This window comes from Mauremys mutica, chromosome 4, assembly GCF_020497125.1.
Source record: "Mauremys mutica isolate MM-2020 ecotype Southern chromosome 4, ASM2049712v1, whole genome shotgun sequence".
NCBI classification, from domain to species: Eukaryota; Metazoa; Chordata; order Testudines; family Geoemydidae; genus Mauremys; species Mauremys mutica.
The window spans coordinates 162,750,454-162,766,532 of NC_059075.1; the positions used below are offsets into that span (position 1 = coordinate 162,750,454).

General features: G+C 48.0%; 1 protein-coding gene across 2 annotated transcripts; it reads left to right on the forward strand.

Moving 5' to 3' along the window:
- The first annotated feature begins 2,350 nt into the window (after positions 1-2,350).
- Positions 2,351-13,970, forward strand: LOC123368449 (complement receptor type 2-like). Of its 2 annotated transcripts, XM_045013235.1 has the most exons (8): positions 2,351-2,411; positions 2,900-3,080; positions 6,824-7,003; positions 8,574-8,756; positions 9,715-9,900; positions 10,657-10,836; positions 12,502-12,693; positions 13,240-13,970. In XM_045013235.1, the coding sequence occupies exons 2-7, from the start codon at positions 2,969-2,971 to the stop codon at positions 12,546-12,548; spliced, it is 888 nt and encodes a 295-aa protein (XP_044869170.1). In that variant the 5' UTR covers positions 2,351-2,411; positions 2,900-2,968; the 3' UTR covers positions 12,549-12,693; positions 13,240-13,970. The 2 variants fall into 2 exon arrangements, with proteins under 2 accessions (XP_044869170.1, XP_044869171.1); XM_045013236.1 differs by lacking the exons at positions 2,351-2,411; positions 6,824-7,003 and having other exon boundaries at positions 2,708-3,080.
- The last annotated feature ends 2,109 nt before the right edge of the window (positions 13,971-16,079 follow it).

Sequence of the window (16,079 nt, forward strand, 5' to 3'; positions counted from 1 at the left end):
CCCCAAATTAAGAAAAACAGTAAAAGAACTAAAAAAAGAGCCACCATGGCTTAACAACCATGTAAAAGAAGCAGTGAGAGATAAAAAGACTTCCTTTAAAAAGTGGAAGTCAAATCCTAGTGAGGCAAATAGAAAGGAGCACAAACACTGCCAACTTAAGTGCAAGAGTGTAATAAGAAAAGCCAAAGAAGAGTTTGAAGAACGGCTAGCCAAAAACTCCAAAGGTAATAACAAAATGTTTTTTAAGTACATCAGAAGCAGGAAGCCTGCTAAACAACCAGTGGGGCCCCTTGACGATCGAAATACAAAAGGAGCGCTTAAAGACGATAAAGTCATTGCGAAGAAACTAAATGGATTCTTTGCTTCAGTCTTCACGGCTGAGGATGTTAGGGAGATTCCCAAACCTGAGCTGGCTTTTGTAGGTGACAAATCTGAGGAACTGTCACAGATTGAAGTGTCACTAGAGGAGGTTTTGGAATTAATTGATAAACTCAACATTAACAAGTCACCGGGACCAGCTGGCATTCACCCAAGAGTTCTGAAAGAACTCAAATGTGAAGTTGCGGAACTATTATCTAAGGTTTGTAACCTGTCCTTTAAATCGGCATCGGTACCCAATGACTGGAAGTTAGCTAATGTAACGCCAATATTTAAAAAGGGCTCTAGAGGTGATCCCGGCAATTACAGACCGGTAAGTCTAACATCGGTACCGGGCAAATTAGTCGAAACAATAGTTAAGAATAAAATTGTCAGACACATAGGAAAACATAAACCGTTGAGCAGTAGTCAACATGGTTTCTGTAAAGGGAAATCATGTCTTACTAATCTATTAGAGTTCTTTGAAGGGGTCAACAAACATGTGGACAAGGGGGATCCGGTGGACATAGTGTACTTAGATTTCCAGAAAGCCTTTGACAAGGTCCCTCACCAAAGGCTCTTACGTAAATTAAGCTGTCATGGGATAAAAGGGAAGGTCCTTTCATGGATTGAGAACTGGTTAAAGGACAGGGAACAAAGGGTAGGAATTAATGGTAAATTCTCAGAATGAAGAGGGGTAACTAGTGGTGTTCCCCAAGGGTCAGTCCTGGGACCAATCCTATTCAATTTATTCATAAATGATCTGGAGAAAGGGGTAAACAATGAGGTGGCAAAGTTTGCAGATGATACTAAACCGCTCAAGATAGTTAAGTCCAAAGCAGATTGTGAAGAACTTCAAAAAGATCTCACAAAACTAAGTGATTGGGCAACAAAATGGCAAATGAAATGTAATGTGGATAAATGTAAAGTAATGCACATTGGAAAAAATAACCCCAACTATACATACAACATGATGGGGGCTAATTTAGCTACAACGAGTCAGGAAAAAGATCTTGGCGTCATCGTGGATAGTTCTCTGAAGATGTCCACGCAGTGTGCAGAGGCGGTCAAAAAAGCAAACAGGATGTTAGGAATCATTAAAAAGGGGATAGAAAACAAGACTGAGAATATATTATTGCCCTTATATAAATCCATGGTACGCCCACATCTCGAATACTGTGTACAGATGTGGTCTCCTCACCTCAAAAAAGATATTCTAGCACTAGAAAAGGTTCAGAAAAGGGCAACTAAAATGATTAGGGATTTAGAGAGGGTCCCATATGAGGAAAGATTAAAGAGGTTAGGACTCTTCAGCTTGGAAAAGAGAAGACTAAGGGGGGAATATGATAGAGGTATATAAAATCATGAGTGATGTTGAGAAAGTGGATAAGGAAAAGTTATTTACTTATTCCCATAATACAAGAACTAGGGGTCACCAAATGAAATTATTAGGCAGCAGGTTTAAAACAAATAAAAGGAAGTTCTTCTTCACGCAGCGCACAGTCAACTTGTGGAACTCCTTACCTGAGGAGGTTGTGAAGGCGAGGACTATAACAATGTTTAAAAGGGGACTGGATAAATTCATGGTGGCTAAGTCCGTAAATGGCTATTAGCTAGGATGGGTAAGAATGGTGTCCCTAGCCTCTGTTCGTCAGAGGATGGAGCTGGATGGCAGGAGAGAGATCACTTGATCATAGCCTGTTAGGTTCACTCCCTCTGGGGCACCTGGCATTGGCCACTGTCGGTAGACAGATACTGGGCTAGATGGACCTTTGGTCTGACCCGGTACGGCCGTTCTTATGTTCTTATGGAGCCCCACTAGCAGGTCCTGGCAGCCTCGCGGGGTGGGATCTGGCTTTGTCCTGGGTCACCCAGCCAGCGACCCCCTGCTGACACCCTTTCTCTCTCCCACGGAAGGGGCCTCATTAACCCCGTGGGTGGTGCCAGGAGTGCCTGGACGGCCCCGCTGAAGTGCAGTTCCCTGGCGGAGGGACACTCCAAGCCCATTCTCTGTGTGGATGCCACCGACGAGCTGCTCTTCTCCGGATCCAAAGGTGCGCGCCTCGGGGGCGGGCGGCTGCTGAGCTCTGGGTGTGATCGCTGGGGAGTGAGCCTGTTACCCCAGGGCGTGGCTGAGCCGCCCTGAACTGCAGGGACAGGACACGAGCCTCCTGCTCAGACAGCGCCGGCCTGCCTGAGAGCCCCAAGCCCCACAACGGGCCGGTGCAGTTCTGGCTCCCCCCAGCAGAGGGCAGCCATGCTGCATGAGTCATTAGGCTGAACAGCTGTGTGGTGACATCCCTGAAGCCAGTTGTTGGGGCCTCTGGCCAGCCTCTAGTGGGCCGGTGTTTACCTGGCACTGATAGACCCTTCCTCCCTTGGCAGGTCCGGCGCAGGTGCCAGGGGCTGGGTGGCCCGTGGGGACTGAGCTCCCCTCTCGCCCCTGGGAGCAGGGGGAGGCAGTGACGGGGGGAGCTGTGGGGTTCCTGTGCTGAGGACGGAAAGGTCCTGCAGTGTCATGTGCTCCTGCTTCCTCTCACAGACTGGAGCTGCAAAATGTGGAACCTGGTGACGGGCCAGGAAATCGCCTCGCTGAAGGGCCACCCCAACAATGTGGTGTCCATCAAGTACTGCAACCACTCGGGGCTGGTCTTCACCGTCTCAACCTCCTACATCAAAGTGTGGGACCTCCGGGACTCGGCCAAGTGCGTCTGCACCCTCACGTAGGTACCTGGTGCACGGAGGCTGCTCTGGGGGCCTGACCAAGCTAACCGTGCTGCCCTGCCAGCGTCCTGCACCCAGGGCAGCATTGCAAAGGCCAGGGGGCTGGGCCTGTCTGCAGGGCTGAGTCTAGGAATGCTGCAATGCTGGCTGCTCTAGGCTGGCCTGGCATGCGGAGGCTCTGTGGCTTGGTGCTCTGCTGGGATAGCCTGTCTCTAGGAGCAGTGTCTGTGAGTTTAGTTGTGACGGTTAGCGTCACTACTCAGGGTACCCACTAGGAGGCATAGAGCAAGGAGGTAAGTGTTATATCCTTGGGGGCAGCCGGTTTAGGAAGAAATCACTTGAGGCCAGACAGCAGACAGCTAACAAAACCACCATTTTATTTACAGACTCAGAGAACTCACCCAGCCGGCTGAAGCTGGCTGAGCTATCCCCTAATAATCTAACTCAGTTACCATAGGAACCAAAAACCATGACAACCAAATACACAACAGTAAGGGTCTATGTGAGCAGAAAGCCAGGTTGGCATTCGCCTTCACCCCACCCTCTGTGTGCTGGGTCTCTGAATCGCTGCACGGTGTGAGCGATGGGTTCAAGGAAAGACCCCGACTAGTGACTCTAAGAATCCTCAACTACCACCACTGTTCCTGTCTGATAGAAGGCGGCTCATGCCCTGAATCAAGCAGAAGGATCCTTTCCTGAATCTCACTGCTCTCCCGGCCTCGCTGGTATTTAACGGCAAGGCATTGCACTGCGATAAAGTAAAATAGAGCCTCTGCCTCACCCAAAATGGTCTCTGGTTGTTCAGCAGACAGAGGGCATTTGGATCACCATGTCCAATCAATTCCCACATTCTGAGGAATGTTCCAGGCAGCCACAGCCAGAACCTGATTGACCTAGGGGGAAATCGGAAAACTGAAAGGGAGGAAATGGAGGTCATGGAGCCTCTACTAGCTCTTTGGCACAGCCCCAGCCTCCAATATTGCTGCAATTGTCTAGAGATCAAAGAACTGGTTGACGGGACCATTTATGCCTTCCAGCAGAACAATACAGAAGAGCTCTGTTAAGGACTCTGGCTCCCTCCTCTCTGGGCTGGGAATGGAGAAAGGAAGGCTGTCACTGTGCTATCTTTAGCTGCCTGGGAAGTGCTCAGAGGCTGCAGTAGTGGGAGTCAGAGAGAAGGATGCACTGGAGGGTGTTATACATAGCCAGGCGTTTGCAATCCATGGGTGGGTCAGAGAGGTGACTCCATTACTCCTGTCAGCCTGCGGCAGTCATAGATTTAAATTAACAGACATGTCCTATCTCCTAGAACTGGAAGAGACCTTGAAAGGTTGTTGAGTCCAGCCCCATGCCTTCACTAGCAGGACCAAGTACTGATTTTTGCCCCAGATCCCGAGATGGTCCCCTCAAGAATTGAACACGCAACCCTGGATATAGCAGGCCAATGCTCAAACCACTGAGCTATCTCTCCTCCCACAGCACCTGCTAAGTCCTGCTGAACCCAGCTAGTGGTTGGGAAAGGATCCTGGGGCAGAAAGGCTGATCTACACCATGCATCTGACCCTGCATGATGTCCCAGGCAGGGGCAGCTGCGGTTCCTTGAACCACCCTGGGAGGCAGCTGGGCTTCATGATGTAAAGGCAGAATTGATGTTCCCCATTTGGGCCCATGCATCCTCCCTCCCCTGCCTCCACATCCCAGAGCAGTGGCTCCACCAATGAGACCGTCCTCTGGAGCGAAGGAGGTGCCGGAACTGACTCCTCTCTGGACAGCATGGCTCCGCTGTGGCTATGAGCTCAAAGGACCGCTGATGACCCCTCTGTTGGCAGGCTGGTACCTGGATTCCTCCTTCTCTTACCCAGAATGAGCGACTGACTATTTCCTGGCCCGGTCTCGCAAACTCTTTTTTCCGTCACCACATGCCAGAGCCTCGGCGCCCTCCTCTCCCTCCCTGACCGCATCAGTACTGCAGCCTCTGGATCCTCCCTCCCACACCCCGCACTGTCTCCAGGCCACAGACTCCTCCGCACTTGGGATCTGAGGGCTGGGGGGCGGGGGGGAGGCAGCTTTTAATGAAGTGGCTCTAGGACTGGTAAAAGGAACTGGGTGAGAGTCCTGGAGACCAAAGCTCCCTGGTCTTCCACAGCTTGGCCTGGCAGGGACACTGGGCTGGCCTCACCTCTTCTCCCCAGGTACCTCAGCCCTAGCCTGGAGAGCCCACAGCTGGGCTTGAAAGGGGAGTTCACGTTTCCAAGGCCCATTTTCCATGGCCTCTCTGGAAGGTGGTTCCATGATGGGGTCTTGGCTTGTCCTACCAGGGATCCACAGGCATTTCCATTGCCTATCCAGCACTGTGACGACATCCTGGTCACTTCAGAGCATTACTGACTCCTAAGGCAAGGTGGACTGTGGTGAAACAAGGATCAATGGACCCAGGGAGGGACAGTTTAGGGGAGACAGGGATGGGAATGGGCTGGGGAATGGTTGCATAGAGCTGGCCCTGGGACAATGGAGTCAGGATGTGGGTGCATTGCCAGAGCTGAGGGGTGGCGGTGGGAGAATCTGGGGCTGTGGTGTGGGTAGGGATTGAGGGGCATGGGCAGAGCTCAGGGGGTGGGGTGGACAGTTGGGGTGGAACCCAGGTTGGGATAGCAGTGGGTGATGGATCGTGCTTTTGGGGAATCAGCAGAGCTGGGCTGAGAGAGCTAGTTGAGGTGATGCTTGCTCAGCCTGGTAACTGTCTCCCCCTTTCATTCTCTCTGGGCCTTGGGGATCAGGTGGTGTGAGAGGGGGGAGCACGGTGCATGTAGGGGAGGCCAGTACTGGGAAGAGAACGCTGGCTATTGCCAGTCTGGGGATCCTCTGCAATATCTGAGCATGCTGGCCAATTCACCAGGCCGGCAGGGAAGCAAATGGTGCTGGAATTCACATGGGGATGGATCCAGGATATGCTGAGGCATCCTTCTGGGCCCCTTTAGGTAGACCAGGTGTCTTTTTTCCAGTCCCCTTAGAAGGCCATTAACAAAGCAAAGATGGATATGAAATCCCTGCCTTCACAGAGAACACATAGAGTAATTACAGCATGATCCCTACGGATCCCAAGTTGTCTACCCTTAATGAGCTGTCATACTTGAAGATTTTGGCTTTAATTGCTCTCTGCCTCAGTCCCCCCATCTGTAAAATGGGCGTAACATGGCTGACCCTACCTCTAGAAGGGTATGATGAGAATTCACTCACTGATGTTTATAAAGCTCCTCAGGAAGGTCCTCAGAAAAGCTGCTATACAAATGGAAATTTGCTATAAGATCCTAACTCTTTATTCCATCTTTTCGTAAGGGAAAACTTACTGTTTTCAAGCAAGGTGATGTATTTAACAATGTAACAGTTCTCCTTTTAATTCCATGCAGGGGCTAGCATCACACCACTTCTCATTACATTACTGCTATTCATGCTTCTCATTGCTTACTGTTACTATCCCCTGTGAAGCAGGTAGTCATTGCAGTTTGTGTCCCCTCATAACTCTGCATTGTCGCGTACCCCAGCCCACAATTCAGTCCTAGGTGTTTTATATTTTTGCGGTTACTGAACCAAGTTCTACGCTCAGTGCAGTGGTGAGCAGAATGTAGGCCAATGATTTCCACAGCTGGGTCTCGCATGCCACATTCTTAGAAGGACGCTTCACTCTCCCTAGGTTTCAGGTTAAATGACTTTTACAGGTCCCTGTCTTGTTTTGGATTGTTAGGGAGATGTTCCTACCCGCCAGCGCTTGCGTACGCTGACAGAAGTGATCACAGAGAGTTTCTAGTTGGTACCGTAGTGACCTACTCCTGCAGCCCAGGTTACACATGCATCCCTGGAGTATCTCCTCATGTGGCTTGTTTTACAAATTTTACATGGTCTAGAATCTCAGAACTATGTCAGAGTAAGTAATTTTCAGCTGAATTTTCTTTGCTTTAGTTGATATACAAATGTAAGAGCAATTTAATAGCTTATGGGGGCGGGCACTTTGGGGCCTGGTAGGCCCCCAGGTGCTGAGCACCTGCAGATCTGACTGCAGCTGGAGTTGTGGGTGCTCAGCACCTCTGAAAATCTGGTCCAGGACACACTGAGAAATTGGCTGTGTGAATGTGTCTGTACCGTAGACATGGTGATACCAGTGTGATGTGATGAACTGCATTTACTGTACAACTTTTCACCTGCTCAGCTGTCCTCTGCCCACTAGCCCTAATCAGATAGGAGAAGTTTGAACACCCCCATTTTATAAGCAGCCCCAAACATCTCTCACTCTCTCTCTCACACACACGCGCACACACACACGCACACATATTACATACATAACTTAAAATACTGTGGCAAATGTTCCTCCTCCCCAAAATATGGTATTTCCAAGCCCCTCCAGCCCCTCAGGATTACACTGGCTTGAGGCTCAGGACAGGCAATAATAAAAATTCAGTTCTGCATCACTGAAAGGATTGAAGTAGAATGTCTGGTAAGCTGTCAGGGCTAGAAATTGTGGGGGTGTTAGATATGGTTAAAAATCCAAGAATCCCCCTTTCTGTTGGGACAAACACTTGGTATTAGGATCTACCAGATCCTGAGATATCAGCCTTATCTATGTAGTTACATTAGCTATTTTAGGTAATTTTGAGGTTACTTACCCTTAATATCATGGATCAGCTGTTCTGCAATAGTGTATGTCTACACTGCCATTGAAAAATACCAACATAACCAAGTCTCAGCCTGGATCAGCTGACTCAGGCCCAGGCTATTGGACTAAAAATTGCAGGCTAGACTTTGAGGCTCAGGATGGAGCCCAAGCTCGGAGACTCTCCCTCCGCGCAGGGTCTCAGAGCCCAGGCTTTAGCCCAAACCCAAAGGCCTGCACTGCAATTTTATACCCCACAGCCCAAGCACCAGGTTTAGCCTGAGTCAGCTGACCCAAGCCAGACATAGCCACACCAAGGTTCTTTTCTCACAGTGTAGACATAGTCTAAAATCCTGGTTTTACAGGTGGAAAATAAATAAAATAAAAACAGCGCCAGTTAAATGATTAGCTGTAACCCATGGCATATCCTGAATTCAAGCCAGTGTGCTGTGGTATAAAGGCTCTATTAGCATTGAATATGGCCTGTGTAAGTAACATGTGGCTGTGCCACTCATGAGTCTCTCTCAACCATCCCAAACTCAGAACAGTAAAACCTTGTCACACTGCACCATCCTGCAGTGTCCTTCTGGTATATTATACAGAGCTTTTGGAGAAGACCCTCTTAGAAGCCACCTTCCTTTTATTGTGACACCCATGAAACAAAACTTCCTTTAGAAACTAGGGTCTTTAAATTAAAAAAAAGTTAAGGAAATTGATGTTAGTGTCAGTGCTCAGATTCTTGCAAAGGGTTCAGACCCTGCTGATAAAGTCTCTATTGTAGAAAATGTCTCTACTGTGACCTTTTTCTTCTGTCTGATTCTGAACAAAAACTGTTGGTGTTGCTCAGAGACTCGTTGTCCAAAGCCAGTGGTTGAAAATGGAAAACAAATCTCTCCAGTGGAAACTGAATATACATATTCCAACCGTGTGGTGTTTCAATGTGATCCTGACTACATCCTCAGAGGCAGTGAGGGGATTGTGTGCCGGAGCGATGGGATGTGGCACCCTCCAGTACCATTTTGTGATAAATGTGAGTATAAATGAGAAGAGAACCTACCGTTCAAAAGAAATATGCTGCCACTGATCTTAGTAACAACAGCGGGAAGGCTGCCTCCCTACCTCTCAACTTCTAGGGGGATTATTAGAAGGATCCTCAGAGGTTATTAATAAATAGCCAATAAATGACCTCATCCAATTCCGAGGGGGGGGGGTGTTCAACAGCTAAGTATTCCCTACAGTCTAAACTCCAGGCCTGCTTCTGGCTGAAGGTTAAATGTGCCAGCCGAAGGGACCCCCACCCCTTTGCTTAGATTATGGAAGAGTCTTAGATCTCACTTTCCGTAAGATTTTTCATAATGTCATTGCTTAATTTGTGCCAGGGCTGAGCTCCAGCACCTCTGGGCTTGGCAGTTCATAGCTCCAGCACCTCTGGGCCTGGCAGTTCAGAGCCCCGGCACCTCTGGGCTCGCTGCATCAGTTATGAAAGTTAAAAAAAAAAATTGTTTGAGCCCCGGCACCTCTTTAATTACAAATTAAGCACTGCCTAATGTTCAGCCTAAATTTTCCTTTTCTTAATTTCCTCCTATTAGTCCTGGCTCAGCCCCCTTGTAACATCCTCTACAATCACTCCCCTTCTTCATTCAGTGTGGCTGGGCGGCAGGAGTGGGATAGTTCTTACACTGAGGGAGATGTTGTGGGCAGTGGGACTGAGACACTTGTTGGGGGACGTGGGGAGGGCTGGTAGGTTGCAGGAGGGTTAGGATGTTTGCCTAGGAGATTCTGGAAGGATTAAGCACTATGGGGGGTGGGGTCTGACCAATATACTGATCTTTCAAGCAGCTGAACATCAACAGCCCCCATTAAAGAGAATTTACCTGTCATCTAAATACCAAGTGCTGGATTCCCCTGTAACTTCGTGGGCTGCCCTACTTGTTGCCTGAGTCAGTGAGAGGAGCATCAGGCCTTACACTGTTTCTATCCATGTGTAGCCTGTGGCCGACCTCCAACTCTCATGAACGGGCTGCACAATGGTGGGATGAAGGAATATTTCCCCTATGAATCACAAGTGACCTATAGCTGCGGAGACGGTTTATCACTGATTGGAGAGTCCTCCATTTATTGCACATCTGATGGGGTAAATATGATGTGGAGCGGGCCTGCCCCGCAGTGCAAAGGTAAGTCATTCTCCATGACTCTAAATTACAAAGGGTAGAGGGTACTTTCAGGAGACCCAGGTATAACATCCCAACCCTTTTTTGTAAGTGGGGCTGAAAATGAGCAGAGCTGTCTGCCGCTCCTAATCCCTCCCACAATCATCTTTGAAGTCCAGGATTACAGCTGACGTGAGTGGTGAAAAGCCAGGAGGGGGTGTGGCTATAGCACTCAGGCTGCACTGACCCAAGGTTTCCTCACCCGTATGGCTCCCTGGGTGGAGCTAAAGCTTTGGGTGGAGCATTATCCCTCCTGGTCTGGTGGCAAACCTCACCCTGGAGTGCAGATGGCTCCACTGCTGTGCTAGCTGCAAACTGCCAGAGCTGAATAGATCCCACAGCTGTTAAAATAACCAGGTAAATCTTCCAATTTCCACGTGAAGGAGCCCAGCAGGGACAGCTGTTCTTGCAACCCACATGGAATAGTGAGTGCAGTAGGAGCAGCAGGATTCTAGGAGGCTGGGGAAAAAGAGAACAGCATTGAAAGCATTCACCCACATACCGAACCTGCCATATAAAGTTATCCCTGCCCAACAGTCTCAATGTCATTGTGAATCGTCCGCTAAAAGGTCAAGAATCTGATATTCTTCTGTAGACGTGTTTCCCCTCCCCCCCCCATATTTAGTAAGCAGCTGATCTATTTCCAGGCAATTTAGTATATTGGCCTTGATTTGTTCCCTGTCTCAAATGTAGAACTAACCGTTTAGTTATTTTCTTCAGTGGTTCACTGTCCGAGGCCACAGGTTGAAAATGGAAGAATGACGACTACAAGACAAGCGTTCACATACGGTGTCACTGTTCAGTTCTCTTGCAAGGAAGGCTACCTGCTCCATGGCAGTAGAGTGAGTCAGTGTCAGGATGACAACACCTGGAATCCTCCTGTGCCAAGTTGTCAGCCCGGTAAGTGTAAATGATGAACTGAGGTACGGCGATTGGTCTGGCACGTGTACACTGAGCTCTAGTAACAGCACCATAGGGGGAGAGGTGGTCTGAGCGTGGCACTGGAAACCAAGACCCTTGAGTTTTTACCCTCTTCCTGCCCCAAGCCAGTCTCCCTGGGTGACTTGAGCAAGGGATTTCTCCTCTCTGCCTCCATTTGCCATCTGTAAAAATGGAAATCATGGATCCAAGCTACCTTGAAGAGGTGCTTTGAGGACTAGTTAGGAAAGTACTTGAAAGAAAGATGCTAATTATGACTAATCACACATTGCTGAAACTCTCCTGGCTGTAACGTGGAAGGGAACCCAAAGCAGCAAATATTTATCAATGGAATATATATTTAATAGGATAAGGACCAAGCAACCTCGGTGTTTAGGTCTGAGAAGCTTTCTTCAGGAGTGGGCCAGCTTTAATGATGGATTTTTCCAGTTTAGAAAAGGTGCTCATCAAGGACCCCAGGCTGCTTGTACCAAAATCTGAAAAAGTGGTGCCTTGTACTCCTCAACTGAGTCAATGCCAATGAACAACAATGACTTCTGAGCCTGCAAAAAAAACCAAAAAAAAAAACCAACAGCCTCTGACTGCCCCTTAATCAATTTGATATTGACTAGCCCTTCCTTGGCCGGAATGGCTGAGTGTGCGAACCCTCAGGTTTGACAAGTCTGGCTCCACAGAGTCACAGACCTGAAGCTCACCAAAGCAGACTCAGCCTTTCTTCCTTTGGAGGTAGACACATTCAGTTCTGTAGAGACTGCTCTGCGGGGGTTGGAGGGGAGATGAAGGGGTGGTCGGGGCTGATTTCCAGATGAAACTTTAAGGACTCAGGGACTGAGTCTCATTTACACTAAGCCCCTCTCTGTTGCCAGAGGCCTCAGTAGTGTGCATGAGAATCAGGTTCTCCATTCAGGTCTGCATTCTGTAGACAGTCCTCAAATAGCCCTTCACGCTTACTGCCCCCAGAGGTGGTTGTTTCACTGGGGAAGGGGTTCCTTACAGTTATCTAAGGGGTCTGTACAGAGCCCGTCACTGGGGTCTCTAATCAAAGCCTTTGGCATCCTGCAGGATGAGTGTCACTACAGAAGCCTAAGACACTGTTAAGGACCAAGTTCTGCCCTTGGCTCCACCTGTGTAAATCCAAGGCAACTCCACTGACTTGCAATTGTCCCTCACTGCAACGGGGGTGGGGGGCTAGTTCTGCAGTACCCCAAAGAGGCTATTTAGAAGAAGGCCACAAGTGTGCAAGGGAGTGAACGACAGATTCACAGTTGTCCCAGTAAAACTTCCTTAAATGAACCAACAAAGCACCTGTGCTCTGCTGCTGCCCCAAGTGTGGAGTTTCAGCTGCCGATGACTCCATGAAATGCCCATGATACACAGTACTGGGTGGGATTTCACTCACACCCTTTTCTTGTTGAACTCATGATGGTTGGTTTTTTCCAGCGAGTCACGGTGGGCGTGATGTTAAAAGTAGTTTATTCCTCTGATTAAACCAAAACAGCTGCAGTGAAGTAAACCAAGGGCACGGGGCCTTAAGTAGAGCTGCCTCTTTCCATTACAGGCAATAAGCAGCACTCACAGTGCATCTCCTCTCACTGAACTGCCTTCTTGTCTGCTTTTTCCTTTCAGTTCAGTGTTCAAAGCCAGACGTGAAGAATGGTCAATGCATTAGATGAGAAAATGTGGTACAATGTAAATGAAAGCATTACTTTCAAATGCTCTCCTGGGTACCATTTTTCAGACCATTGGTACCTGCCTACAACAGACAGCTTGAGCATTACTTGCTCAGCCAACGGCAACTGGACAGCATTACCCAAATGTGTAAGTATGACACTCCAGAGGGATTTGCTGAAGTAATAACAAAACAGTGTTTTGCATTTCTAAAGTCTTAGTCCTCATTGTTTTAATGAATCAATGGGACCAAATAGGGAGATGTGCCATTGATACAATAGAAGGGGAAAATGAATTGATCTGAAAGCAAAAGAATGTCCTTCCTCCATCCCATCCTTTCTTGTGCTTTGAAGTAGGATTAGGGCAAAGTTATGACTGTTTTAATGAGTAGTTGCCAGTGTGCTTAGCAGTGTGAAAATGTAAATGGAGGCCTAGTTCTGGCTCAAGGAGTTGACACTCCAGGTGCCTGATTCTGCAAGTTGTTCAGAACTTTCTCAAAGTTGCATAGAACTGTCAGCCCCTATAGACTTCAATGAAGGCCTTTTCAGTATCAGGCTTTTGTCAGACAGACTGTATGATATAGATCTATGTAACACACTGGCTGAGGGTTCAAACCCAAAAAGGAGCAAGCATACTTCAAAGGTGAATCCTTCTCTTCTGCAGCATAATCCCATTCCCTCTTCCTCTGTTTCATAGCAAAAGCAAAGCAATACTGAAGAATGCGCAGGAGCACGTGAGAGTAAAGAGTTTCTCCATTGTGATGTGCCTCTGACAGAACTGAGAACCCTGCTGGAACTGAAGAAACTGTATCTGGAGATTCAGAAACTGAAGCAGGAGATTAAAAAATTGTAATGACTAGCTGAAATCTGTGATCCTCATTGTGTTAGGAAAGTGAAAGCAAGTAGAGGAACTAGATTGAACTGTATGAATTGAAGGTTTATTTTCATACAAGCTTCAGACCCTATGCAGCTGGAAATTTACGGCAACAACCTTCAGCTTTGCCATAATTGCTGCTTACATTTAGCTTTTATGCATTATAACACATACATTCACAGTGGGTGTATGGCTCTTCTACTGTCTGATTTACATTAACCTTAAGGGCAGTGATGTTCATAACTCCCCGTTCACCACTGAAAATCTAAGGGATAGCAAAGCAATCTTCCCTGTCTTCTTGATTTAAACTCAGCTCAGCAGACTTTCTTCTCAATCTGACCAGATCTAGTTTTGATTGATACCAGGGTTATCACCTGAAGCATTTTTATATCTAATCACACTCAAGAGTAGATGGTAGAAATTTAACTGTAGAGAAACAGCCTGCTAAGCCATTTTCCCGTTGCCCACTAAATGGACCTATACCTTTTGAGATCAAGTAATTATTCCTGCATTCCAGGACTACAATAAAATGCAATTGTTATAACTGCTGATTGTTTGTGTGTTTTTTTTTGTTTCATATCCCACTGGCTACAAGACCTAAAAACCCCAGTCTGTTTAAAGGCTCCTTTTCTTAGTGAAAAACCGTCTCAATCTAGTGAACAGTCTCAGCAGGGACTGCAAGGACAGAGCAAGCAGTGAAGACTGGCTTTTCCTCTCACATATGGAGAAGCTCATGGTTGAAGCATACTGGGGAAGTAGCATAGGAGACAGCAGCTTGCTGTACGTGTTCTGTGGAATATCAGGAAACTTCGGTCTACAGTACTGTTAGGCTGGTATCTTTACTCCTGTTTATGGAGCCAGCAAGATAGTCAGATCCCCAAAATAACAGAGATGAATTTGACCCAGAGGATGAGTAGAAAGGATCCTTTGGTAACTGCTAACGCTGTGTTGGCCAGAAAAATAAGTGCTACACTCCCTTCCACTGAGAATCGGTGGCTGTATAAAGCCAGGAGGCGCCAATTGAAAGAAAGCTGCAGAGAAGTAACATATAGGCCCAGAAGTTCCCTCCACCTCAAAATTGTAGCTTTGTGGGCTACTGAGCTCTAAGGGGGCATCATACTCTCACAGGGTAGGGCAAATTGTATTTCCAGGAAGGTGTCAGGTGGGGACAAGGGACAGAAAGCAGCTGAACTCTGCACTAGTAGCTCCCTAGAAGTTCACCTTAGAAGCTGCAGCTTGGCTGTGCTGAATGAGTGCAACTCTGGCTGCCTAGCCTACTTTTGGGGTGACGCTAGCTGCCTGTACCCCCCATACTCTGGAGAAGCCCTCTCTGCCCCAAACCAGTCTCTGCCACCATGAAGGGACTTGGGATTTAATTTGACTCAGGGTACGTCTACACTACGGGACTATTCCGAATTTGCATAAACCGGTTTTGTAAAACAGATTGTATAAAATCGAGTGCGCGCGGCCACACTAAACACATTAAATCGGTGGTGTGCGTCCACGGTCCGAGGCTAGCATCGACTTCTGGAGCGTTGCACTGTGGGTAGCTATTCCGTAGCTATCCCATAGTTCCCGCAGCCTCCCCCGCCCCTTGGAATTTCCGGGTTGAGATCCCAGTGCCTGATGGGGCAATAATCATTGTCGCGGGTGGTTCTGGGTAAATGTCGTCAGTCACTCCTTCCTCTGGGAAAGCAACGGCAGACAAGCATTTCGCGCCTTTTTTCCCTGCATTGCCCTGGCAGATGCCATAGCATGGTAATCATGGAGCCTGTTTTGCCTTTTGTGACTGTCACCGTATGTGTACTAGATGCCGCTGACAGAGGCGATTCAGCAGCGCTACACAGCAGCATGCTTTTGCTTTTGCATGACAGCAGAGATGGTTATCAGCCATACTGTACCATCTACCAATCCATAAATTGGTAATAAGATGATCATGGCTACCAGTCCTTTTGCACTGTTCCATTTGCTGCTGTCATAAGTGCCCCTGGCTGCTCTTAGCCAGGGGCACAAAAGCCAAAATTGGGAATGACTCCCAGAGTCAATCCCTCCTTTTTGGTATCTAAAAATAGAATCAGTCCTGCCTAGAATATGGGCAAGTGTACTAAAGAACCATTGTATCAGAGAACCAGAGAGCACAGCTACTCTGTGTCAGATCCTGCAGAAATTATGAGCTGTATTCTATTCACAGGGGGTGCTCCTGCAACAACCCCACCTGTTGATTCCGTTCTTCCCCCAGCCTTCCTAGGCTACCGTAGCATTGTCCCCCCACTTGTGTGATGAAGTAATAAAGAATGCAGGAATAAGACACAGTGACTTGTTAGTGAGATATGAGTGGAAGGCAGCCTCCAGCTGCTATGATAGTCCAGACAGGACAGTAAGGAGTGTGTAGGAGAGGAGCCCAGCATCCCTCTGCTAGTTCAGGGGCACTTGAATCTTTTCTTTACACATGAAGGGTGGGGGCTGATGGAGCTCAGCCCCCTGTTGCTATGACAATGATGGTTATCAGCCATACTGTACCATCTACCAGGAAAAATTAGGACCAGGCGCCCTTGATCAACCTAACAGATGCTAGTCAGCATGGTTACCAGTCCTTTTGCACTGCCCCATGTGCCAATAGGCTGATGACGAGGACGGGTACCAGTCGTATTGTACCATCAGCC